This window comes from Fringilla coelebs (assembly GCF_963513975.1).
Source record: "Fringilla coelebs genome assembly, chromosome: 2".
Classification (NCBI taxonomy): domain Eukaryota; kingdom Metazoa; phylum Chordata; class Aves; order Passeriformes; family Fringillidae; genus Fringilla; species Fringilla coelebs.
The window spans coordinates 40,117,787-40,145,094 of record NC_140029.1 but is presented as its reverse complement, the minus strand read 5'-3'; the positions used below and the strand labels follow the sequence as shown (position 1 = coordinate 40,145,094).

The 27,308-nt window shown below is 42.9% G+C and overlaps 1 protein-coding gene across 1 annotated transcript; it reads right to left on the bottom strand.

Annotated features, from left to right (window-relative positions):
- Positions 1-231: 231 nt before the first annotated feature.
- LOC311150944 (solute carrier family 15 member 1-like) lies at positions 232-26,511 on the bottom strand (the record flags this gene model as incomplete). Its single annotated transcript, XM_084201004.1, has 23 exons — positions 232-420; positions 1,377-1,484; positions 2,349-2,495; positions 2,946-3,042; positions 3,187-3,297; positions 3,950-3,999; positions 4,409-4,558; positions 5,869-5,994; positions 6,736-6,817; positions 7,997-8,085; positions 8,207-8,236; positions 8,336-8,380; positions 9,610-9,699; positions 11,030-11,116; positions 13,605-13,687; positions 14,816-14,899; positions 16,730-16,820; positions 17,065-17,164; positions 17,343-17,462; positions 20,197-20,338; positions 20,422-20,506; positions 23,421-23,443; positions 26,403-26,511. The coding sequence occupies 23 exons, from the start codon at positions 26,509-26,511 to the stop codon at positions 232-234; spliced, it is 2,238 nt and encodes a 745-aa protein (XP_084057130.1).
- Positions 26,512-27,308: the final 797 nt, after the last annotated feature.

Sequence of the window (27,308 nt, the reverse complement as noted above, 5' to 3'; positions counted from 1 at the left end):
TTCTGCTGGAGTTTCTTCAGGATCCCAAATTCAGTACAAGGGAGAGACTAATATTTTCCTGTTGCTTCCCTAGAGAGGCTGCACTTTAAGTTAAAACAGTTTGGCTTAATGTGCCACATGATACATGTAATCCAGAGGTGTTATTACTGATACCCTGGTTCCTCTGACTGCAGGAGAGTGAGTGGGATTTCCATGATTCCATGATTTACAAACACTCCTTGAATACAGCTTTTACAGTCGAGAATCAGTTTCAGCTTCCTTTTCATTGATGTCTTGATCCTTCTTGTCTGCTTCCTTTTCTTCCTTGCTGAACTGGGCTTCAATCTCATTTGGATCAATATAGGTATAAAAAGAAGCCATGATAGCAAAAATGATGCAAACTACCAACAGCAGGGCCGCAAACAGCACATACTCTGCCCACTGCAAAGAAAAAAACAAAAAAAAAAAAAGGGAAGAATTTATCCACCAATATTCATTTGAGTATTACACCGTTTTAGTATTTTCAGGAAGGAAATTCAGAATGTGAAACTGAATAAACATAAACAAGTATCATATGGCTTATTAATTAAGCATATAATGCATATTAAAGCAACTCAGAATTGAGGCTCTTTCAGCATTTCTATCTTCACTGAAAAAACAAAAAATTCTGTGAATGCTGAAAAATTCTGCAACACCCTTTTCCTGGAGGAACTGGGAATTGAGTGAAAGACTGAGAAGGAAACGCAGCCCCTTCCTTTTGGTCAGATCTCTAAACCAGGCTGGCACTGATTCTGCTTACAGCTCACCTAGTGACCACAAATGTGGGCAGAGATCAGAAAACCCTCTTCCTGAAAAGCCTCAACCTCTGTTTCATGATCTTTCTGATTTAATTTAGCTTAAACTGTGGACTGCCAAAACTGTTTCAGAGACAAGCTCTTCTCTCTATCAGATAGCCATTTTAATTCATTATAGAGCACCACAAATAAACAGAAAATCTCGTGCAACTGCTCTTCAGGACAGACATAGCTTTTATGCCCCAAATAATGAGATTTGAAACCAATGAAGCCAGAAGAAGGGATCTGCCAATGGTGTAATATGCAGGTGAAGGCTCATTATCAATTAACAGAACTTTGGTAGGTTTTATTCCATTCTTGCAGAATCTCAGCTTAAAAGTTCACAGACTTTCTATACCATGAGAGGAAATTTACTGCAGAGATGCTAGAAACTGCTGCTTACAAGCAAAGGAGCCTGGCAGCAAGAGTTACGGATGACGAGTAATAGGTAAGTAGAAACCTTTGCAGAAAAACTATTGGTTTTATCTGCCATCATTTCCAACTAGATTAGAACTGCTTTTTCCCAGTGTACTATAACAGCACACCTACTGCTTGCATGCTTACCTGCTTTTGGATTGCAGATACCCCAGCCACGATAAGGACAATTATGTTACCAACAGCCACAGTCAGCAGCCATCCAGCCTGCAGCACTGACTTCATGTTAGATGGGGCCTGTAGACACAGACATTTAGGTTTTGGTGGTATCATTTATTTTCTGATGCATTTACTGCATTCTTTACCTTACAATGAACACTGTTTCTCTGTGGGGAAGAGGATTTCATGGTTTGCTAGGTTTTGGTGGCGGTTGGGGCTTTTTGTTTATTCATTTTTTGACATTAAAAATTGCTAGAGAGCTAAACAGGTCTGGAGAAGGCTTTGAGGAGCAAGAGACCACGAGCACACTAACTGTAACACCTTTTGCTTACACACACCAAGTACCTAACACGTGCACAGGTGTAAATTTACATCTCGGGTACGCGTGGCACACACAACATGAAGAAATTGAGTGCATCCCCTAGCAAATCACACCTTACAACATTTCCATCACTGCAGTGTCTAGATTCAGAATGAAGAGAAGAAGTACACACAGCTATTAAAGTGGAGTCAGGAGACAAAGGAATTGAAAGTGTATAATTAAACACTAATAAAAGTTAACAAAAAGGCTGTACGGAGTAAACTGGTGTGGAGATGAAGTGCCACTACTTCCTCATTTTATATTTGAGAGCTCTCCACTTTGGTTTTATTGCAGCAGCACAGTTGCACTTATTTTCAGTGGGAAGTCACATGGGAGAAGGAAATTTGAGGACTGGTAGTCAAGTCTTCAAATGATATAACTCAGCACAACTTCATGGAAAACACCAAATCCTTGGTTAATCCTTGGCAAGGGCCAACTTGCATCAGTCTATACAGTCCTTCTAGGAACTGTGAGGGACACAGGGATCAAAGCAGCAGCACAGAACCACCACTTAAAAACATTACATCATAGAAGATCTTAACTTGCCCCAAGATTCTTAACTCAGGAAGAAGAATACCTACCTGTGAGTATGAAAACTCCAGCCCAGTGACAGAGAACAGTACTTCTGCACATGTAAGAAGAAAATACTGAGGGATCTGCCAAGCCATATGGACTGTATTTGGTGCAATATCTTCAAAGTATGTAATGGTAAGTTTTTTTTCAACACACTAGAATTAAAAATAGCATGTTAGGAACACTAATAATGAGTGTTCACAGTAAGGCATTCTAAGCAGTTCTATAATCATATAGAAAATTCAGAGTAAATAAATATTGCACATGAAGCACTGCAAACCTAGTTATGAAGTACAGCTTTTTTACAGCAGACTTCATGCAAATCTGTAGTGTCTAACAGGGCTAAAGATTTAAGGCCATTAGTGGTGATCATAAATTTTTGCATTATGTTATTATTGTAACGATCATTATTTTTATAGCTAATAATAGCTCTTTGTCCTCTTTAAGATACCAGAATTCTACCATATATACTTAAAGACAAGAGGAAATTAAAGGACTAAAGACAAGAGAAGTAATTCTACAAGTGTTTTTTTAAATTAAAGAAACGTATCAACTTGGAAAGGAATTCTATTTATATTGTCCATCCAATAACAGTGGCAACTCACATCATCAAGTGAAATTGTATAGGCACCACCATATCCAAATTCTTTTGAATCAGCTGTACAATTGTACTGAGGCGTTGAAGCCTTAATATTATATGACCTGAAAAAGAAAAAAGCCAAATCCCACAGTTCAGACCATAGGTGTAGTCAATTGTGTGCCTCATATATTTTAAAAAAGCTCTGTGCCCTTTTCCCAAGGACAAGTATGTCTAGGAGATTAAATTAGGATAAAGGAAATGCTTACCAGCCTGGATTATGAACAACGCTGTAAGTACTAACAGAAAGAGGGTCCAGTTTTCCCATATCCATGTCACCCATAGTAACATTGACAGTAAAACTGAAATTGTTTATGAACCTTTAAAATGGAAGAGTGGTTAAAAGAGTAATTAAATACTACACAAAACATGCAGGAGTCAAAGAATATAGGTTTTACTTTCAATTATATATTGGCAGCACAACAAGTATCAAGTCTTCCCATTTAATGCCATTTAATGCCTTTTTTTTTTTAATTAACTAACATTTTGTCAAGAACTCTAAATCTCCTAGAAATGTAGCTAATACAAAAAGCCAGTTAGACCCCCATCAGCTCACTGCCTTACGAAAACATCAAAAGCCAGTCACTATACTACAACCAGTAGGAAAGGCATCTGCAAATGGGAGATGCAGAAGAAAAGCAGAGAGGGGAAAGATAATCTGGGATACTTCTTATCCAAAATTAAAAACAAGGTAAAGATGTGTAATCCATGCCATTTGTTCAGTAAAAAATCTAGGCAATGGAAGGAGGCATACACTTCCAATTTTAGCTAAATTATACCCAAGCAGGTGTGCAAGATTACTTAAGTGAATCATGACATTATCCCATCCACTAAAACATCAAGGGAAGTGTCCAGCAAGATGTGAGTTCCTACAGTATAGAAAATTCTACTTCAACAAGAAGAGGTGACCCAAAGACAGATTGAAGAGAGAGTCACACAACTGTCAAAATTTAGACACCAAAACAACTCTACCTGACAAGACTTTTTCCATCTTCTGGTTTTGATGTGACATTGTCCTCTATCTGGTGGGAGAGACCATTATCAAAATATGTTCTTGGCATCAGGGAACAGCTTAAACATGCACTATAACACAGCAGTGGGAATTAACAGAGGCTTCAGAGCAAGACTCCAGACCTTCCTCTTTAGGCTCCTCCTAGCACACACATCTACTAGAAAACACTGTAAGACCACACACCTAAGTCTTGGTGAAAGTGTATTTGTCAAGGTACATAAGAAATGGGTAATTTTTTTTCTAAAGGACATCCTGGTGTACTCTCTGCAGCATACCAGTCTTACTGGTACAGCAGAGATAAGGAGAGACAGAAAACAAGACAATGGAAAAAATTATCCAGAGCTTGTCCTCTCAGCCTCACACACTCCACATAGATTGTCAGAACATTGATTTATATCTTAAGAAATAAGCAGACTTACCCAATTATAATTGACATGTGTTGGAACCCATTTAATTGCCAAAGTGTAGCGTTGTCTCTCTTCCAGCTGCAAATGCTTACTTCTATTTTCATTTCCAGAAATTATGTCTAATGATTGCAGCTTAGAAGTCTCAAATGTCATGTAGCCAGTCTACAAAGACAAGCAAATTGCCATGGATTTCTGTGCAACTGCATATTTGTCTATTGAGGGAATGTTGCGGGCTCTGGGAGGGTCAGAAGTTTACACATGTACTTCTGAAGTGCCAGAGACCATGAATATCCCCTCACTTTCATTTTTTATTTGTTTTCTATATCAAGGATTAATTCCAATTGATCATTTTTTAAAATTAGTTTAATTTGTTACACAAACTTCAAAGTTGCATGAACTTCCCACAAGCATTATGGAATAGCTGTTCTATTTTCCTATTTCTTGCTCCAAATAAAGCAGGCTTACCATAACCACCAAGTAAAATTCTATTCAGCCACAGAAGAAGCACTAGCATAAGATGTGATGCAGTATTTTCCAAAAAGCAGTAATGCCATGTTTTAAATATTTAAAACACATTTATTCAACATAAAATACTGAAACCATTAATAGACATGGTAGTGCTACACTAAAATAGGCTCTTTGTTTTATAGGATTATCAAGAGCACTTTATAATCCACATCTGGATGATAAAGTGTCTCTAATAGGGAATAGAGCATTCTATACCTTTCATTTTCAGGTGTGTACCATGGTACATCAATTCCCTGTCAGTATACAGTTTGGGTGCCCTTTTCTTCTCCTCACAACTCTGTTCCTGTGTGAGGGAAATTTGGAGGAGGTTGGAGTAGGATCTCTCCTCTTCAAGGAAAACAGAGCTGCAGGCCATCAGAGAACACACTTTCTAAGTTCCTTTATCAAAAGCATCCATCAGAGCCACCACGTTTTGCTGTCAATAGAACTACCAATGCTGTGCTCTATCAGAGCCTGAAAAAGTTCTTTGGCAGCAAAACATGAAGCCCAATGTGTTGTGTGGCCACAGAAGATCTCCCTGTTCAGCTGAGTCATTCCTCACAGTAATAGCAGCGACTCACTAGAGCTGAATGGACATTTACTGCAGGAAGGGGCTACTTTTACGAAATGGAGCCTTTTTAACAGGAGTGAAATTTTCATCTAGCTCCAAGTTACTAAAGTTTATGAAATTTTCTTGGAAAAAAAACATACTCTTGTCAGAACAGAGTAGTAATACTACAAATATTAACATAGTTACTATTTCTTCAATCTCTGTGTTTTCATTAAAAATTCATTACCCAATTAAAAAAACCAAAAGAACCCATTAAAATTATTGGAGTAAGAATGTCCTGGAAAATATTCAATTTTGAAACATTAGTTAAGAATTACTCTGACTTACTCCATTCATTTTTTTCAGCCTAATTATTTAAATTATTTTTTAATATTCCACATCTGCCCTTACTTACTTCCTTATTAGGTGCTACATCCACACTCTGAAGTTGAGGCTGGAACTGAACTGTTGCAGGAACAGCACCCAGATTTATTAATTTAATTTGAGCTTGCCCAGCTGCAGGGAAAACTGGATTGCTGTTCTATAGGAGAGAAAAAAAAGTAAAATCAGTGCCCTAAGTCACTTGGAAAAATTACTGTAATCTTTTATTATTTCATGTTGAAGATTAGCATTTGCCTGCTGCTCTGTGACTGTCTGACAGAGGAATCAGATTTTGTTACTAGTCTCACAAGTTGCCTTAGGAAAGAAGTCTCTCATCCACAACAGACACCTCTGGACAGCTGCTCAGATCTTGGGATGCATGGATCACCACCCAGAGGTGTCGCCAACATCCCAGCTACAGGGGAAAGATTTATTGGGTCCAGGCATGGCACCTCCCTTTGGGGCAAGGAAGGTTAGGGAAGACAAATCCTTCCTTCAACAAGTGTCATCTTTGCACCTGCTGTGATGATGCTTCCCAGACTATCACACTTCACCTCCAGTCTAAATCTCAGAAAACATCAAACATACAAAGCTGCCCTCTGCTAGACCAAGCAGGTGTCTGGTTTCCAGCTTTTAGTCTCAGTTTAGAGACTGAGGTTGCCTTTAATGCATGATTTGTATTAACTGCAATGTGATCTCTTGCAGAATGATGTTTGTTGCTTGTTAATTTATTGTGCTAACCACACTATTGCAATCTATGTACCCACCCTCTACTTGTATGCTTACATGATTGGCTCCAAATTTAGGAGTCCTCGTTCATTTTCCCCATAAACACACCTTTTGTTTTCCTGAATTAACAGCTAAATATTAATAGCAAATACTTGCATGTGGCTGAACTTACATCTATCTGCACTTGCACGAGGGCAGCAGCAACAAAAGCCATGGAGCCAAGGAACATCCCCACAGTCATCTTCTTCAGTGGCCTGGAACAACAAAAGACACGAGAGGTTGAAGAGAAGGGCCAAGTCAAAGCTTCAGCTGCTTGTTTTTTCTTTCCACTCTGGGAAACTCAAGTGGCCACAACTAGCACATTTGAAGGGCTGATGTTATTACAGAAAGTGTTCTGCTAAGCTGGGCACCTCTCAATTCATAGTTACACTATCAGGAAATACATCTTTCCTGCAGCATCCTAATAACCTGTTACTCTGCATCTGCTGGGCTCAAGCATTGACTGACCATGATTATTAGGTTCCTGAAAAAATCTGGTTTTGCAGGAAGAAAAAACCCAATCCAATACAGTTGTTAGCTGTAAAACAAGAAAGAGACAAGAAGATATGCCTTTAAAAACAGAGTAACAGCTTGTCTCCATGTTGCTATGTTTAAGTAAGATTGAACAAAAATGGTCAGGGAAATTTGTTGAGTTAGGAGACATCTACTGGCATGCAGTTAAGCTGTAAGGATAGATTTAGAGTATATATGTCATTTGTGGCATCATTTATCCAGTGATCCAGAATATCCACAAATGAATGACAGTGTTCCCAGCATAGCACACACCCTAGATTTTTAACAGCTATATGGAAAAACAGCAGTGCACTTTAGCTCTCTGCATATGATTTGAAGAACTGTATTCTCTTCTGCTTCTCCAAGCACTCTTGCAACTGCCAGACACTTCATTAACAACATTGAAAAATAATGTGTAATACCCCCAAAGCTCCACCTAGAAGGATCCAGTAAGCCAGACTCCCAGCTGAGACTGAAGTGGAAATGTCTTATGGCCCAGTTGCTTTTTAGCCCAAAGCATGACAAATGCCAAGGATGTATGTTGTATTTCTACCTCCTATTCTTCATGAACAGGGTGTAGACATAAGGGATACGGAAAGCAATCAAGATCATCTCTCCTGCAATCAAAAGATTTTGTCCTTAACTGAAAAACACTGTCACTCTTCTCTTAGATTCTCCTCTTCTGATCTGTGATGCCTCTATAACGCATTTGCAGGATTCTGTTTTTTTTATATTTTGTTAAAATATTAAACCATTTTAAATACACTTCTCTTTGATCCTTAGCTAAATGCTTGCTCTTTTCTTGCATTAGGGCTGGAAGAGCCAGTATAAGCAACCATAACAGGAGCCTCTGTTGAAATCAGATCATTACATCAACTTACGTAAAATTCAGCTTGCATTTCTTGATTAAAGGATAAACCACAGAATCTACAACTGGGACCATTATAACAATCAGGATTGGATTCACAATCTGGGGAAGATGAACATGAGAGAAAAATTAAGTATTTTTCAAAGTGCTTTTTATAAGTAAGGGCAATATGTATACAATCTTTCAGAAGTACTTGAAATTGGCAGATAGAAAATTAACATACCTGCATTTGGTCTGGTTGAATTTGAAAACCCTGGTGAAGAAAAAAAGAAATAGTTTTTAATATTGTGACAACAAATACAATGGGTCTGAAAAGTGTTAATTAAAGAAAAAATGAATAAAAGTAACCTACAAAATCACCATTCATTGCTGTGGCTTGCAGTGTCCATCTTGACCCCTTAATAAGAGAATAAAAAATTAGGTGTCACAGTAAATCGATTATCCAAAGTTCCTTTTGAATTGTTTACATAAGCAAAGTGTTGGAAAAGACATGCAATACAAGAAAAAGTAAAGCTAGTTCGCTATGGGAATATTCTTAGTCCTCAATGTAAACCTTTGAACAAAGTGAGCCTCATGGCCCATTCCACTTCCTTTACTTATCTTGTGAAATACAGCAGAAAATAACTTAGATGCAGAAATCAGCTGGAGAGAGGGCAGGGCATCCTGTGCAGGGCTCTGCTGTGTGCTGGGCACAGAAGCTGCCATGTAGCCAGCCTGAGCCCCAGCAGCCCACACGTCCCACTCACCCATCCTTCCTTCCCACAGCCCAGAGCCCGAGGACAAGCCAGGGCCTGACATGCCTGGAGCCCTCTGCCCCAGAAACCTGCCTGTGGCTGGGACAGGTGGGGCAGATTCAGGCCTGAGCCCAGGATGAGACAAGAACACTACCACTGCATCTGTGACAAGATTCTTCAGCCACCCATGACACAGCACTGCCCAAGATATTACCCATGGAATGAGTACTGAGCTCTGAATTTCATAGCAGGAATTCAGAGCTCCAGTTGCAACAGGTTGCACTGGCAGCTACAGCTCACAGGCACTGGACTGAAGCAGTAGGATATGGGGAGTCTGGAGCAAGCTTCCTCCTCTCTGACTTGGATAAGGCTTTCAACCCCTGGTTCTCTCAAGCATCTTCCTAAATTCATACTTCAGTACTTAACTATAACTGATGCTTTTGTGAGTCTTGAGCACCCAGTTCACCAAGGGAATTGGAATTACAGGCTCACACTTCTGCTTGAAGGTGTAAGGTATTTATAACAAGGTGTGAGTGATTAAGCAAACTGGCATCCAGATCATTTAAACCCTGGCTCTCCAGCTCATTTACACAAGGACCCTAAATTTCATCTGACAATTGAAGAAACATTAGTGCTAAGAGAGCTTTAAATTACTGTTTGATCCCCTGAGTCCCAGGCTGATCCAAGATTTGGAGAGGCTTCAGTCCCTGATTCTGTCCTGGATGTACTCAAATAAACCGAGATTGCCCCTGGCTGCAGATCATCTTGTACTGACATGACTCAGTGACTCCCCTTTGGCAATAAAACCAGGATAAAGAATTTGTTTTTCCACACTCCCATAGAGACTGACATGGTACAGCTCTAGTTACCAAGGCAAACCATTTCTGCTTACCTGTTGGTCAAAAACTGCCCAGAACATGGGGAGAGGGATGTAAAGGAAAAGCACCCTCAACACCATCTTAATCTGAGCAATCAGGCGTTTCTGCAGAAAATAAAAATTACGCAAGACGAATTGGTTCACAAAAAGGAAGGGGAAAAAAACCCAGTTTCAGACTGCTACTCACATGACAGCAACAGGCAAAGACCCATCATGTAATGTTTACCCACACATTCAACTTTCCATGTTGTGACTATATCTGATGACTTCTGTTAAAACAGTTCAAAGTCTGCTTGTGTGTGTGGGAAGGGCTGCTGGATAAAGGTGACTGATACCAGAAAGACTTGGGCCTCTTTGCATGTGCACTGATGGCAGCATGAGAGTCAGCACTCAGTGAAGTGAGCATTTGAGCAACAGGCAACTGAGGAATTTCACATAAAAGCAAAGCATACAGGCAAAAGGAAAATTAAGGTGACAGGCTAAGGTTTGTGCTGCCATTGGCAACAGGGCAGAGAGGATAGTAGGCAAGGGACAAGTTGGGAACTATGACAGACAAGGCATTGAGAGCCATGATAAGAAATGTACTGAGTGTGGAGGGGGTGCAGTGTTTACCCACTTAAACTGAAATGCCAAAGCATAATTCTGATGTTTTGTGGCAGCAGCTCTCTGGCCACAGAGAACAACAGATGACTTTCCCAGGCATTTTCCTGGGGAAGGCTGTGAGAAGATCAGAGAAAAGAATGATAAGCAATTCTTATCTCCACTTGCCGCACCTGTTGTTGTGGAGATTTGTTTACCAAAGGGTGATTTCTTAATTGGGCACTGGATGGTGTTTGGATTGATTGACAAATTAAGTCAAAGCTGTATTGGACTGTCTGTTAGGAGATGAGTTTCTTAATTAGGATAGGAATAGGATGGGATAATAGAGCGATTGATCAACCTTCTGCAATCATGGAGTCAACGCTAATTATTACCCAGCTGGGGGTCTGTGGCTGCCATCTTTCATACCAAGACAAGTATTATAGCTCTAACCTGTGCATTAACCATGACAGGCAGCATCACTTCCCTTTTCCTCTCTGCAGCCATGAGGTATGGGAAATAGAGAAGGAAAGGTAATGCTTGCTATTTCCCCACCAAAAAACTTTAATGTTTGTATTTGTTTGGCAAGGGAAAGTATTTTTTCACCTCCCTTGAATTTCCACGGACGGCCTATGATTACACAGAGCATTGAGTCACACAGCTCTACTTTCTCCCACAGGAGCTGAGGAGATAACCTGCAGTGCCAGGAGAGCACTGAGGTTTGGCCAGGTCAGCTACTGAATGACAGAGAGGCCCAAAACTATTTGCCCAGTGTGTGAGGCAATGGATCAGAGCACTCAGAGAGAAGCTGAGGGTCAGCAGATGTCACAGCGCAGGAGGCTCCCCCAGTACTTACATCATACTTCTCACTTGCCCAGTCCAGCCAGTGCTCTCTCTTGGGGTACTCCTTGCTGCGATGACGAAACCTGTTTTTGATGGCAAACTGAGGAGAGACAGAATTATGTCTAATGGCGCTACAAATATTTAAAACTACAAACTGGCTTCTCATTAGAGATGTGCTCCTGGCTTCTCGTTGTTAGAGGGTGCTAAAGCTGACTCGACTTCTGTTGCCAACTCCAATCATCTAGGGGAATGTTGTTTTTAAGGCCTCACACTGCATAACCAGCAGAGTATGCACTTGGGGTTAGGTGGACCAAACAGCTCAGAGCAGTTCCTCTCAATGTGGATTTCTGAAGATCTGCCTTCTTCAGACTTACTTATGTAAAAAAGTAAATTGAGTAGTGTCATATACACAGAGCTGAATGGCTGCAGGAGTACATTTTAATATGAGAAACTCCATCTTGTGGGTATGTCTCACACCTTGACATTGGAAATACACAAAAACAGTCCCAAAGAACTCCTAAGATTTTCTGCATGGAATAAAATTTATGGCCAAGCTGGGCCTTAGGAGCAGCACTCTAAGTAATGGCCAAAGTCACCTACAGAGATTTGGTTTTGACCGTGCTTACAAGATAGGCAATAGGCTGAGCTGTATAAAGATGGCAGATCTGTAGGTACGTGTGGATTTGGCATGGCCTGACTTTCAGTAGTGGGGGAGTGCCACAGCTTCCACCATGTCTGACAGAGACAGTCTCTGATGGCTCTGAAGATGGACACGCTGCTGGCCCAATTTGAGAGGCTGGTAATGCCTCTGGGATGACATATTTAATAGGAAAGAACTGTGCCCATGCAGTTTTTTCCCCAGAAGTGGAGAAGCGCCATGTTGGCACTGCCCACAGCAATACACCGGCTCAGTGTGGACCCTGCCTAATTGCCCCTAACTAAGTATACTGCGAGTGAAAAGGGCAGGGGCAGTGGAGCAGCTTCTCCTTCCCAGCACGCCGCATGAAGAGACACATTAAATTGCCCCAGCGCCATCGCGGCTGCCAGTACACGCACAATGGTAGTGGGACCACCCAGCCGACAGCAGAACCATGACAGGTGATTCCCTGATGTGGAACCTAGGTAAAATCACCTTCTCTGTGCTGCAGGATCCTGCAACAATCTTTGAATCACTGCAACTTGTTGACAATGGTACCTAACAAGCAACAGTTTTTCTTCTAGTCAGAGAAGAGAAGGAAGTGAGGAAGTGGGGCAAAACAACATGGTGGCACCAGGGTCAGTGGAGAAGAAAGAGGGGGAGGAAGTGCTTCAAGCATCAGAACTGAGGTTCCTCTGCAAGCCATGGTGAGGACTATGGTAAAGCAAAGTGTCCCCTTGTAATGCATGAAGTCCACAGCCGCTGCAGATATTTATTTGCAGCCCATGGGGAAAGTGCTTACACGGGAGCTGGTGAATGTTAGAGAAAGCTGTGGTCTAGTGGGAGATCTGAAAAGAGAGAGGGCCCCTGCTCCCAGAGACAGAAGGAGCCCTTGCTTCCAAACTAGAGCAGCCTATCCTTAAAAGACTGCACCCTGTGGACGAGTGACCCATGCCACAACCATTTTGGGACAACTGTTTGCTTGTGGGAGGGACCCCACGACAAAGCAGAAAAAAGACTCCTCCCTTTGAGCAAACAGAAAAAGATCTCAAATGATGAAGCGACCAAGACCCCCCACACTGTCTTCCTGCGCCGTCAGTGAGAAGAAGGGAGGGGGTGCGGGGAAAAAGTTGTTTTAAAAGGTTATTTTTGCTTCTTAATGTCCTCTTCTGACTATGTTGATAGACAATTTATTTTCTACCCTTATATTTGAACCTGTTTTGCCTTTGGAGTGTTTTTTTTTCCCCAGTCCTTGTCTCAACTCATGAGACCTTCTTTGAACTTTTTCCCACTCCTTTGCCCAACTGTAGGGAAAAAACCTAAGCAAACACCTCTCGTGGGTGCCTGGCATTTGACCAATGTCAAATCACAACAATGGAAAATTAAGAAACTCATACATTAATAAATGTGATCTCAAAGTTGAGGCTTTGCAAAGCTGGGACATGCAGTGCTACTCTTGTAGATTCCACTCCTTTTCTGGCAGGATCACACTGATGTGCAACCCCCAGAATTTCCTTAACACAGTGGGGATCAATAAACCTCTGCATTGTAAATAATATTCTTTTAATAAGTAATAAGTTTTTGCTGATAAGATGCACAAGTACCTCTGCTCTGGACGCAGCTCAAGGCTATGTCTCTTTCTGCATAAAGGTTTGTCTCTTTCGGCATAAAGTGGCACAAATGTGGAAGGAATTATTCCCACAAGTTGGGGTAAGTTTTTACACAACACTGACACCTTATTTTGTTTCCTGTGTGTATAAATCCGCATATAAATCAAGATATGCATAAAAAGACACCCTAAATGTGGCGGTGTCAGTAAGAAGCCTTCTGTAATAAAGCAAAAAACTTCACAAACTTTCCTCATATTAAGACAGATTTCTGATTTAGGCACATTTACAGAATAGCTTTAGGAATGGCTGCCAGGGATTTGGGGAATGTAAGCAGTACTTACTCCAACACATTTGGAAACTTCAAGCATTATGTTTCCTTGTGGTTTAACTTTCTTGTACATTCTGCTTCCAGCTACGAACACAACTACAATATGCAAACAGAAAAGCAATTCAGGATTTAATTAAAATAATGGCAAATAATTTGGCATGGAAACTGCAAGTCAAGGAGGTAATCAGGGTGGGAATAGGCCTCCCAAAAAGCAATGCAATTGCCTATTCACATGCTATCATACAGTAAGACCAATCAAATTAATACCAGCAGATTGCTTCTATTCAAGACAAAGAACTAAAGCTGGAAACTCTTACAGTAAGTGCTCAGTGGGAGGTTTGCTCGACTCAGGGATGGCCAAAACAAAGGCATTTCACCTTGACTCTGGCCTTGCTGTAGGGGCCCCTTCTCAGGAGCTCACAATGCTGCAGCTCACATCATGCAGGGACACACAAGGCTCTGCCTGAACTGCAAACTGCAGGACTGGCCAAGGTGTCCTCTGCTCCCAGGCACGTTGCTCAGCCTCATCATCCCCCACGCAGGGCAGGACACAGGCAAAGCCCCACAGCTGCCATCCAGCCTGGCTGGGCACACGGGCCAGGCGAGGTCACCGGTAGCCAGGTGGGCTCCCAGTCAGGACCAAGAAGGACAAGGACCATGAGGGATACTGTAGTCCTTAATGGCACCCCCAGTTCCTTGGGCAGCAGTAAGGCTTGGAGAGTGACCTGTAGCACAGCTGGTAAAAATGCAGGTGTTTGAGAAGTACTGCCATATAAAATATGGGATTTCTCCAGCTCAGGGACAATTACTGTACATAGTTTATAATAATCCTGGACTAGAGAAAATGTCCAAAACACACATTTTCTGAGAGTTCTCACCCTACATTCAAAAGATCAATTTTTTGATCTGGCATACACACCAGTAATCCAAGAAATGTAGCCAGTAATTTATATAATGTACAGAATTCAAAGATATATTCATGCCTCAGCCCAGCCCCTCTATGATTTACCAACTCTCCTGTTAAATCAGACTCCTCAGTAAAAGTGAGTGCTTCAGATTATTCCCACCCACCTTCCCACCCAAGAAAAAATTTAAGTCAAAAATCACAGAAATCATCAGGTATTGGTAGAGGTCAATACCTGGAGATTTCGATCCCACTTTCATTATTCTGAGATTGTTATCATCTAATTACCAAGGCAACAGGATGGCAAGATATTCACCTACCCAAGGCAACAGCCATGAGGATAGCAGGAACTCCAAAAGCAAGGGGGTAACATTCCTGTTTGGTATGAATGCCACACTCGGAAGCTGAAGTAAAAATAACATCAAATAAAAGTCCCAGTCAGCACTGCTGATGTTTTCCATATGGTTTCAAGTCTTTGCATTCAATGGTAACGCATGGGGGAACAACAAATCAGTCTACCAACGTCCTCAGACTGGAGGATCAGGATCCAACTTATCTCTCAACTGGAAAGGGGATTTATGTATCACAGATCAGTTCAGGTTGGAAGGGACCTCTGGGCATCATCCGGGACAAGTGCCCTGCTCAGCTAGGGCTACCTGGAAGCAATTGTCTAGGACTGTGTCCAGATGGCTTTTGAGTATTTCCACAGATGGAGACTCCACAACCTCTCTGGGCAGCTTGGGCCAATTGTTGATCACCCTCAGAGTGAAAAAGCATTTCCTGATGTTTAGAGGGAACCTCCTGTATTTCAGCTTGTGCCTATTCCCTCTCGACCTGACACTGAGGAAATCTTGGCTCTGTCCTCTTCGTTTCCCATCAGGGATTTTTATACTTGGATAAAATGCCCCATTTGCCTTCTTTTCTCCAGGCCAAACAGCCTAATGCCTCTCAGGATCTCCCCACAAGAAATTTACATCTAGTTTTACTCTGAGACATGAAGAATTACACCAGAAGGGTCAAAAGCATGTTCTTAGTGAGAAAGGAACTAGATTGCCAAAGTTTTGGGCCAAGTTCCTAAACAAAGGTTCTAGTGATGTAAGTGTAGCTTGTTGAAAGAAAATCACAATCACCAGCCCCCTCCCCTCTGTGGCATTAGTCACAGATTTGACTCTCATTGACTTCAGCAGTATAAAATAAAAGACTAAACAAAATCATTACATTCTTCACCATACTCCTTCTAAGAGGAGAATTAGAGAGTATGGTTTGGAAAAAAAGGTTAGCTTGCAGATAATTCATGTCTTGATTTAGTTCTATTAGACTTCTGGTCAAAGCTTTCCAGGTTGAAACAGGTTATCACTTCTCTCAGCTCAATTTGTCGTCTTCTTCCAAGGAATTTTTCACCCTCTATCAGCAAGGAAGTAACCTACATGCTGTGCCTCATGCATCTCTACTTCCTTTTTTGAGAAAGGATAGAATTTGCATTAAGCAAATATCCAAAACTCTTCTACAGAGACTTTCCCAGTCAAGAAATCCAAAGGCCAGAACTTCAGCCCAGTGCTTCTGGATTATTCCAGAATTCACACCCTGTTTTCTTGCCTTTGAGAAAAGCAGCCTTCTGAAACTGCTGGCAAGTGCATCCATACAGCACCATCTGTGCAAGCTTGCCACAGAAATCCATATGCATATAGGTTAGCAAATTGCTGGACTTTGTTTAGGATCATGCTCTTCTTCACAAGCAAAAGAGAACAGAACTTCCTTCTTTAACAATATGAAACATTATTTACTTTGTCACATGGATTAATATATTCCTACATGCAGAGACGATTCTGTACTTAGCATGGGCACGTTTCCAGAGGAGAAGGCTCTCTCTCCCCTTCCTTTCCCAGGAAGCAATACAATTCTCTCTAGTGTGATACTTTAAAGGTATTGGAAGAGGAAGATGTGGCACATTTGTACCTTAGTGGAATTAAAACGTGCATTAGGCATACAAGCTGCTAGCTCCAGCATGTCCTTCCCAGATTTAGTACTTCGGACAAGGCAATGAAGGTTTTCAACTGGCTTGTTTTTGGGAGTACCTCATCTCTGAAAAGCTGGATGACACACTGAAGACTATTTGCTAGATAACTCCATTGTGTCAGACAACAGAACTTTAATTTAAACTGGACTAGGACTAGACTGCAATCCAACACAGCTTTTCTGGTGTTTAACAATTGTCAACAAACATGTGACCTTACCTCTGATAGTTGGAGTGATTAAAGTAGATAAGAGACTTCCAGCATTAATGGACAAATAAAAGAGAGAGAAGAAGGTACCTCTTTGCTTTTCCTACAGAAAAAACAGAAAGATGTTTAGAAAGGCTTAGCCACAACCACATTGATGAGCTTAGATCAAAAAATCAACACCTCTGTTTTTAACGTTCAAGATAAATAATTAATTAGGTCCTTCTTCAGCTCCTCAGGAAAACCCTGCAGTAATGTACCTATCTAAACAAGTATATTATTAGAGTACTATAACAGTCCAACATTAGTTAGAGAATCTGTATAACCGAAAATCTGAAAGACACTGTTACCTGATCATCTTCAAACTGATCCCCACCAAATGCTGACACACACGGTTTGATCCCACCAGTACCTAAGGCAATAAGGATCAAGCCAACCATGGACAGAGCACTGGAACAAAGGAGAAAAGAAAAGAAAAAATCACTTTGTGTTACTTCTTATAGCATATATAACAGACTGGTTGAAAGACAGCTGAAATTCAACTAACATAACACCTGAAATTCAACTAACAAAGTTTTCCCATCCTTGACCAGCCTGGGAAGAAAAAAATGTGTACAAAGCAACTCACATGTTCACCGCGATAGCATCAGGAGAGCCATCCTGGTTGTGATCCGTCAGGTCATTTATGGAGCCCACAGACAGCACTGCCTGCCCAATCGCATAGACAATGGACAGGTAGAGAATGGTCCTGTTGTCAAGAGAGGAGATACATTTTCTTAAATATGTTAACACACTTACAAACAGATAATTGCACAGCTAATGTAGACTTCTGCTTATTTTAAAGATTCTTGGTAATGAAAAAAACTAACAGATACAATACGTTATGGAATTAACTTGTCAGAAGCTACTATCTGGCCCCATGCCACTGCCACAGTATTTCTCTTCTTTTTATAATTATTATTATTATTCTAGGTAGTCTTTAATTAATTAAGGTAGCCTTTAATTAAGGCAAGATAACAAATGGATTCTATGGGTATCACTTGGTCACAAGATCTTCAGTGGTTGCCTTTTTAATGACCAACTCAAGAATGCCCTTCTCATATTTTTTATAAACTGAAGATCAAATTGACTACTCTGCAAAACTAGAATCTGCAATTGACACTGATTTAAGTATCATTGAACATTCACTATGTTATTTTATATTCTAGTTGCAGGAGTAAAGAAAAACAAATCAAAAATCTGCATCAAACATGGCAATTCCCCTCAAATACTGTTGTGAACAACAACTCTGTAACCCCACCTTCTTTGCTATAAGCGCACCAACATTTTTACACTCAGACCTGAGTGAGAGCAGCACTGAAGAGCGCAGGCTGAGGCTTTCAGCCTGACTACCTTGGCCAGGACGTGCCTAGGATGATAGTACTGCATAATCACCAGCCCTCCCACCCTGGCTTTAGGATCCAGCCCTCTTTTCTGCAAGTAAAAGCATGCCCCATTTTAACTTTGTTGGACCTGAAGTACGCAGCTGAAGTTTAACCCATGTTCACTTGTGCCCTTGGGTGGGCCTCCATTCAAAAGGCACAGACACAGGTCTCCAGGTTGGAGGAAAAGCAGGAGAAACACAATGCAATGATGGGAAATTATTTACACACCCAGCTTTCAGGAGTAGTCCCAAACCAAGTGCAAGGCAGGGGAATGAAGGACAATGCTCAAAGACCAAGAACAATCCAACTATTCGACACAGGCAAGAGATCCTCACAAGCTTGGAGCAGCACCCTGACACAAGAGAGACCTTGACCAAGTTCCCCTCACTTTAAAACAAGGCTTCTCTGACTTAAAATTGACCTTGCCTGTAGTGTAGTAAAAAAAAAAAATCTATAAAGTCCGGCAACATGGTGTCTGCTGTTAGTGGTATTTAAAAATAGACACAGATAAATGGGTTGTTTTTTTTTAATAGCACTGCCATAGAGTTACTTTACTTACCTAGTAACCTGGCAAAAGTGTCTCCAATTAAAGTTGAACCTGAGCTGATCAGGAGGGAAACTTCTGGGTTTTATTCGTGAGGCTTACAAACTCACTGCAAAGACTTACATCATTGGCACTGCATTGATGGCACACAATTAAAAAAAATGACTGTGGTTTCTGTACTATTTTCCCCAAGGAATTCACATCCAACAATCTGTGAGCAGGTCCCATCACACTTCCTGACAGACATTACATGGATTACATTACCAAGTACATGGATTGTGGAAGACTGGAGTCTCTCCTCAAGAGTGCTTAACAGTGCTCAGGTAATCTCCTATTCCTCTTGACATCATAGATTTTTTATTTTTAATTCTTGTTTAAGCCTTCCTCATGACACCTTGCTGCATTTTAGGGTGAAAGCCTAAGGGTATACCCTAAAGCATGTTTTCTCTTGTTTAAGCCATCCTAACAAGCTCCTGTTAATGGTCTGGGCTTTTCAGGTGTGGCACTGGCACATCCAAGTACCAAAGGAGAAGAGATGCAAGGTCTACAAAGTTTCATCTTGAGAAAACATGAAAAAGCCAAAATAATTTTAAAAAATAAAACATATCATCTAGACAAGCAAGTGCACAATATATTTAGGCTGCAATCTGTAAGACTGTTGCAGTGAGTTTGCACTGCTCAGAGCAGCTGCACAGAGCACCCAGGGCTGTGGTCTCAGCCCTGGGCTCCCAGGGGCTGTCCCTACAGTGGAAGAAGACAGTGCAGCTGACTGCACAGCACATCTCTAATCTCTGGGAGACCTTTGGCAAGGTCTTACATTCGTGGCTCACAACCCTCCATAAAATCTGTACTGTGCTTTTACTCAGGCAAAGTAAACACTTTTATAATCAGAACATCAGGAAAGGACAGGAAGAAGCTATTGGAAATAACCTGGCTATATTTCAAAGCACTGCACTGGTACTATCCTGACCAAACAGCCTGCAGCTAAAGACACTAAAGACATCATTTAGAGAAAAAATTGCTACTCAGTAAGACCCCTCACTGATCTGTCAATTCTGAAATCACAGAGTATTTTAAAACTTATTCTAAGGCCCAGTTAACACCAGACAACACAGTAATTCACTATTGCATTGGCCCCTTGCAACAGGTAGATAGACTGTCCTATGTAATTACAATCCCCAGTACCTATTTTCACAGCTTGGGGAATACTCTCCTTAGTTTTGCTTACATTTTGCCCAGGTGAGAGGAAAAGCATGCAGCGTGCTCAGAAAGCATGTTACCACCCTCAACCAACTAGCAGATCTGGAACATTTGTTAACTCACAGTGCAGTTTCAAGTCTGAGCTGAATCACTGAAAACCTCAAGCTTTGCTGAAATAAAACAAACTATCCTGGAGGAGTCAACATCAGCTCTGAAGCTGTTGTTCAGCACTGCAGTTTTAGGTGATGATTTAAGTAACACTGGTTTCAGGTGAGCTTTCAAGATCTTTGGCTGTTTTTTGAGGAGCCACTCACTTAAACTTTCCCAGCCAAGAGTCCGCAATGATGGCTCCAAGGATCGGCGTCAAGTAACACAGAGCAACAAATGTGTGGTAGATGGCAGTGGCAAAGTTGTCATCCCAGTGTAGGAAACGTGTGAAATACAAAGTGAGCACAGCTGTAGGAAGAAGAACAAAACAACAGGTTACAAACCCAAGTCAGGCCTGGCTAATGCCCAGCACAAGGAGACAAGGAACATACCTTTCATGCCATAGTAGGAGAAGCGCTCGCAGAACTCATTGATGACGATGAAAAAAATGCTCAAAGGGAAGCCAAAGCAGAGCACCTGGAGGCAAGAGACAGTGTGAGCTCAGAGCTCTACAACCCAGACTAACACTCCTCACTGCAACCCACAGCTCAAGCAAGCTCAACATGGACTCAGTGGGAGTGGGTAGGTACTCAGGGTCTGGAGGCTTGCAAAGGTTCTGTGGGATGACTGTAGTTACCTGAACCAAGAGTCAATTGTCACTTTCCTCTCTTGGTCCCCAGAGATCTGCACACTTCTCATCTGCCCTTTGCAAGAGACCTATAGCAATGCTAGAAATGACCTACAAGCGTTGCACTAGGCACCTTTGAGGTCTCCAGCACCTAACACTTACAGCAATCTTCATTAGTGTCTAAAAATATGCAAAAAGCCAATGCTTTTGGAAAAACAAAAAATCAAAACCCAAGGCCAACCAAAAATGCACCAAACCCCTGCAGTACACCAGACAGAAGCTCAGGGCTATTTTGAAGGACCTGTCATTAAAAGAAATAAACATTTAAACTTTTCATTCAAGCAAATCTCTCAGGAAAACTACTTATCCTTAAAAATACGCTGCTTGATGAAGAATCCTCCATTTCTTCAGACCTGATAACAGAACAGACTTTATTCCTAACCTGAACTGACATGGTTTTGGCTGCCAGGTTCACTGAGCCTTCACCTGCTGCAACAGCCATGTCCATGGTCATCATCAGGCAGTTCTTGCCATTGAGACAATGGTTAAAAGGAATACATCAGGTACAAATCTGACATGATCACTAGAACTGCAACTTTAATTTCTGATCACCTACTTGTCTTCATAGAGTGGATGAATATATACTTTATAATAAAATTAGTGGGGATGCCATTTAAACATAATCCTACCTTTTAATCTTTTTTATGGGTTTAACCCTGCAAGTAGCAAAGAATCAGATTTTAAAGACATTTCCAGAGGCAAAACAGTTCTTCTCCATACTCAAGTTGAATTAAAAAATGGCATTGTTTGGATTGCAAATTTTAGGAATTCAACTAATCTTTATTTTGTGTGAAACAGGAAGAAGTTAACTTTGCAGATCAAAAGGAAAAACCATACAAGGAAATCATGCCTGACACAAGTAAATTGGAGAGACCCTGTCTCCAGCAAAGTCTCAACAAACAATGCAACACTTGGAGACTTGGGTGCTACTACAGGCTTTTTGGGGAAATCCTGCAAAAGAAATGAAAGTAAGAGAGTGGCAGGAGCATTGTTGCCTGAACTGACTCAGTTGTGAGGATGCCTGAGCAGCGTTGACCTTTGTTGTTTGCAGAACCAAGTGCATACTGCATATCCTACCCATGGTTAGATAAGCAGGCTTCACAGCAAGAACCCAAACTCAGCTGAGGGCAAGTGCCAGGTTGGACTCCTCTAGCTTTAGAGCACACAGATTTTGAGCCATAAATATAAACTCATCACTCTTGATTTATCACATCCTCCACAGGCTGAAAGAGGTGTCTCCAAAGGAAGACTATTCACACGTAACCCAAAATTAGATAAAATTCACTTGAGCTTGCCCACTCCCTTCAGCTGAGGGCAGCAGGAGGTTTGGACAACTACTCCCAGCTTGGGCACAGGTGTTGGTGGGCTGGAGTTCACACAGAAAAATGCCTGTGCCCCATCCACACAGCATTGCCCTAAGCCATGCAAATGGTCACGGGATGGAGAGTCACACACTGAAGTTTTGGCCCAGCACATGTTAAGTTGGTTACTGAAACAGTAACCCAGGCTGTGTGACTTGTAATTGGGAATAGCCATGGGGGAGAGGAGGGAATGTCTGTTCCTGAAGCAGAACAAAGAACCTGCCCCTGTCTTTTCTTGCTTACAGAGGAAAAGAAAGACAGAGCAGTCCTGGCCCAGGAACTGGTGGGACCCATCTCCACCTGAATTTCACAAAACCTCACTAAAATCTTTTGACCACTTGGGGTTCTCACAAACCTCTCCAATGTTTTGCCATCACCCTACACAAGACCTGATTCTTTAGGAGGGTGTTACATGCTGATCTGGGGAGGTCACAATGCAGCAAGGCTAGATTTTTGTTTCAAGCCACCACTGCTCCTGTGCCTCATAGAGCTGTCCTGCACCCCCATGCTGGCACAGCAGACACTGGTGGGTTTTTAGTGGCTGCCCCCAAACTGGATGGGGTCTGCATGTCACACCTGGAGCTGAGCATGGACAGGGGCATGCAAGAGAAAACTTCTGGGTCTTTCCTCCGTGACAGGCCTTCTGTTTTCCCAAGATGCTACAGGCAAGAAGAGACTATGCAATAAATCCCTGCTAATATATGATGTATATATTGTCCTTGTTTTGCACTGTACTTTCCTCTCTTACAATATTCATGTCCCTATACACACACCTACCAAAACCTTTTCTGTTGTTACCCTCATTGGTCAGGAAGCACCAGATCTTCCACCAAAAGGTAACCTGAAGGTTATGTTTTATAACCCCCACTGTAACCTCCCCCTGCCATGGGGATGCCACCACCCTGCTGCACAGCTTTGTCTTTGTCTGTTGAGGAAAAGTCTGTGCAGGAAAACCTTGCAAGATAAGAAATGCAAAGGCAGAGTTAGGGTTGCTGAGACACATGTCATTAACAGCTGAAAGACTCAAGAGCAGCTGCAGTTCAAAGATTCAACTCAGCTGCAAGAAAGGCTCCAGGGACCAATCTCCTCCTTACCAACATCTGCTCAGTCAGCAAAGGCTCTACAAACATTTTATCAGGGTGGTGAGCAAATTAATGCTTAGCTAGAATTTAATAAGTTACTAGGCTGCTTATGCACATTTGCCAGCAAGTCTTTATTGTATACATTTAATGTATGTTTATAGGGTGATTTTTGTTTTGGGCACTGCTAACATTACCAAAACAGCAATATAATCCAAACAGACTCAATAGAGCAACTTCTTATGAGGGAAAATAATACTTACCGACTTGCCAGTAGTTTTTCCACCTGTGGAGGGAAAAAACCAGAATACAAGTTAATAGCAACTAATAATTAATACTCCCTTAGTACCAAGAAGGAAGATTCAAAAAAGGTTCAACTCTAAATAAAGAATGAAATATAAACACAGTACTGGTCAGGGTGAGTAAATTCAGTTTATTAAAGGGAGACTTTTCATAGTTATTAGGCAAAACTTCACTCAACAGCCTTTGGTTTTTCAGAGTGGGCATAAACTCATGCACTCCCAGGAGAGGATCAAAAGGACTGATGAGGCAAAGCATCCCATGCCTGCTCACCACACATCATTCAAGGGGGTGGTAAACCAGCCAGCCACAGATGAGGAGTCCTGTAACAACTCACTCTTGGGGTTGTTACCTTAAAGGCAAGCCAAGATTAAGGAAAGAGGCTCGAGATGCCCTGCCAGGGATGGAGGTCAAGCCCTGAAAAGGGACTCACAGAGCACTGAATATAAAGCCCCAAGGGAGTGATCCACTTTAGCAGGCACTCCCATAACCTGAACCCTTAACCTGGGAAAACCTGAAAGAGCAGAGGGGTCCCATTGAGGGCAGCAAGAGCAAACAGCTGCTTGCAGCCTGAAGTCACTTCCAGCTGCTCTTGGCAGGCTTCCTACCCCTGGCAGCACACCAAGTAGAGCCCTGCAGGGCTTCCCCAGCTCAGGAGACAGGCTTGTAGGCTGAGCTTTCACTGTGTCACATAAAGGCCCCGTCCCCATATAGTGGATGCCAACATTTTCCATAAAGGCACATGAGCAAGCTCATTATCATTAAGATAAGACCAAGAACAAGATGTGAACTTTGAAATCCCTGCTTGTAAATAAAGTCAGGCCATAATACATCTATAAGGTCATAATACATCTTATACCACATAAGAAAAGTATGTTTGTGAAAATCATTATTCAGTCCATAGTCCACAACAGATGAAAACAGCTGACAGCAACACTATCATTTTTGACACAATATTAAATGAAGTAAATCTTCGGAAACAGATGATTCCAATTCTTTCCTTCACTGCTGTGGACAAGTACCTTCACAACAGAGAGTAGTACTATAGACACTACTGCAGACACTACAGGTGATTCAAGAATATATATTCCTAGAGAGCAAGCAACATTCTGAAACTGCTGACAGACCCAGTTCAGGGCACATGTGGCTACACGAGTTATTGAAGTTATTGGCAATGTCCCTTCCACAACCCACCAGAGAAGATACACTGAAGGATACCAAGGTGTCAGCAATAGCCCATCTTCATATCAGCTCCTTGGTTATTTCCACTTGTTGGCCTTTCCAGCACATGTGCATCCCACTGCCAGTGTTTTATAACATGCACAGAGAAAAACAGTTTGGGCAGCTCTGTCTCTTAGCTAAGCCTTGGCAAAAAATATTTAGGATCTGGTTGTTCCTTGTGTTTGGGGTTTTTCTGCTTTCCTGATGGCAAGAAACCTTACCCAGAGGACATCACAGAGGCCACTTTTTTTCAGACAACATCATCAGACTTCAATGTTTAAGAGACACAATTGTTTGTAAACATTTCGAGTTCACCCTTCTATTCTAGTTTTGCAGAGAGAGTTGGGGAACCTCCAGATAGCATCAAAGCCAACCTTTCAACACAGATGCCTAAAGTGAGGACTCCACTGTTGGGCAGCTTCAGGGTCTGACCTACAAAGCACAGAGCACCCACCATCTTGAAACATTTTCAGTGATAAATCTGAAGTTTGCTAGTGCCATGTTAGAGCAGTCCATCTTTGGAGGCTACAGCTCTTGCAGCTCCCAGTCAGTGACACAAGATGGGAGCACACTGCCTTACTCACAGCAACTCTGCCCGGATGAAATGCTTCCTGTCTGTGGCCACAATAAGTCTGTACACACCCATACTGTCACCTAGGATGTTTCTGCCTCCAGAGCAAGCCTACAGACCTAACACCTGACTTGGGGCACAGACAAGCCTATTGCCTCTGCTCCCTGGAGCAGCCCTACAGCACCTTCACAAGGATGCTGCTCCCATCACGACATCCTCCTCCAGGAGTCCCTGCTTCCCACCTTGCTACTCCAGATAAACTCCCACACAGAAACTATCCAAGCAAATCCATAAAGCAACAAGCCTGATATTAAATGGGCAGACACAGCTGCATCCCAGTTCTTCAGAGAACTATCTCCATTTTCCTGATTGTCTGCCCTAGCCAGCAAGACCCCTGGCAGCACCACTGACATGTCCTGCCTGCTCATCGCTATGGTTCCTTGTCCCCAGAACACAGATTGGCTTGCTGAAGATGCAAGGGCACTTTCTTGGGTTCATGTTTTTGGGGGGCTGGAGGGTGGAAATTTCAGGTTCCTTCTCTGTGTGAGACAAGGTTTTTCCAGCCCAGGAGCTGCTTGCTGTGAAAGACACCCATGTACTCAGACACTGCAGGACCAAAAGTCCAAACAAAAGGCAGTGGAGACATACATCACAAACAAGTTGGGCTTGTACCTCTACTACTCAGTGTTCCAGTCTAGACAAGAAAAAAATTTCAGAATTAGTTAGATAGATGGGTTCTGTCCTTATCTGAATTTTCCAGCTATGTATATCTATATATTTAAAAAACACTAGGTCAAGCCCAGGCAAACACTCTCAATGAAAAAGCATTACCATCTGCAAGGAACACCACATTTAACTTGTGCTCAGATCTCAAACTCCACAAGCCTTAGAAGTGTAGTGTAGGATAAACCTTACTGGCCAGGGGGCTCAGCTCTCAGAGCTTACAGAGACCGAGGCACCATCTCTCGCCTCTCACTCGGATTTCAAGGCAGGGTCGTATAAACACGAGGCTACAGCGTTTGCAGAGGGAGAGCTGCCCCGGAGGAAGAGGCAAAGTAGAGAGCCAGGAGTAGCCCGGGATTTCCTCACACCGACACCGAGCAGCAGAGCCAGCCCTGGGCGGGAGAGACCCTTGGCCACGCTGTCAGCTCACAGGCCGGCACGATCACCCGGATCGGAGGGAAGCGGCTGGAGGGATGCTCATCCCGGGGCGGCATCCCTCCCGCGGGCCGGCCACCGCCACCCGCTCCGGGCTGCCCCATCCCGCCCCGCCACACCTACCCATGTCGCCGGCGCGGTGCCGCCGGAGCGCTCGGGGCTGAAAGTCAGCAGGAAGGCAGGGAAAGAGAGAAGGAAGCTGCCGGGGGCGGCCGGGCTTTAAGGGTGGCGGCGGGGCCCCGCCTGGCCCCGGGTGCTGCGGGGCGGCGCCGCACAGGTGCCGGGGCGGGGAGCGGGTCGCTCTGGCCGGGAGCCATCCCGGGGCTCACCTGGCCTCGAGCCGCCGCCAGCGGCCCCGGCTGCCCGAGCGCAGCGCTCCGGGAGCCCCAGCGCTCCCCCCTGCCGCCCGCTCCCCTTACGGCTGCCAAACGGGGGCTCTCACCTGCTGCTCGGGGCTGGCTTCGCTCTCCGGCCGCCGGCAAGCACCGCGACAGCGCCAGCAGCTGAACCGAGCGCCGTGCACTGCTGCCAGCTCCACGTTGTCCCTTTGATGTCAACGGCGGGAGGCAAAACTTAGTAAGCGTGTAAGGGAAATACACGCTGTGTGCAGAGCAGCTTTCTGCCTCCTTCCCTCCTCTCGAGCCAAGGAAACAGATCTACACTATTGCTGCTGCCACCAGTTTCTAATGATCTCTGATCTCTGGCTCCTATGGACAGATGCTTCTGAGAAGTTGTCTGGAGAAGATGTGGATGCATCCCTTCAAGTCTTCCAGGCCAGGCTGGATGGGACTTTGAGCAACCTGGTCTAGTGGAAGCTGTCCCAGCCCCAAGCATGGCATGGGAACTAGAAGAACTATAAGTCCTTCCAACCCAAACCATCCTGTGAGTCTATGTTTCTGTG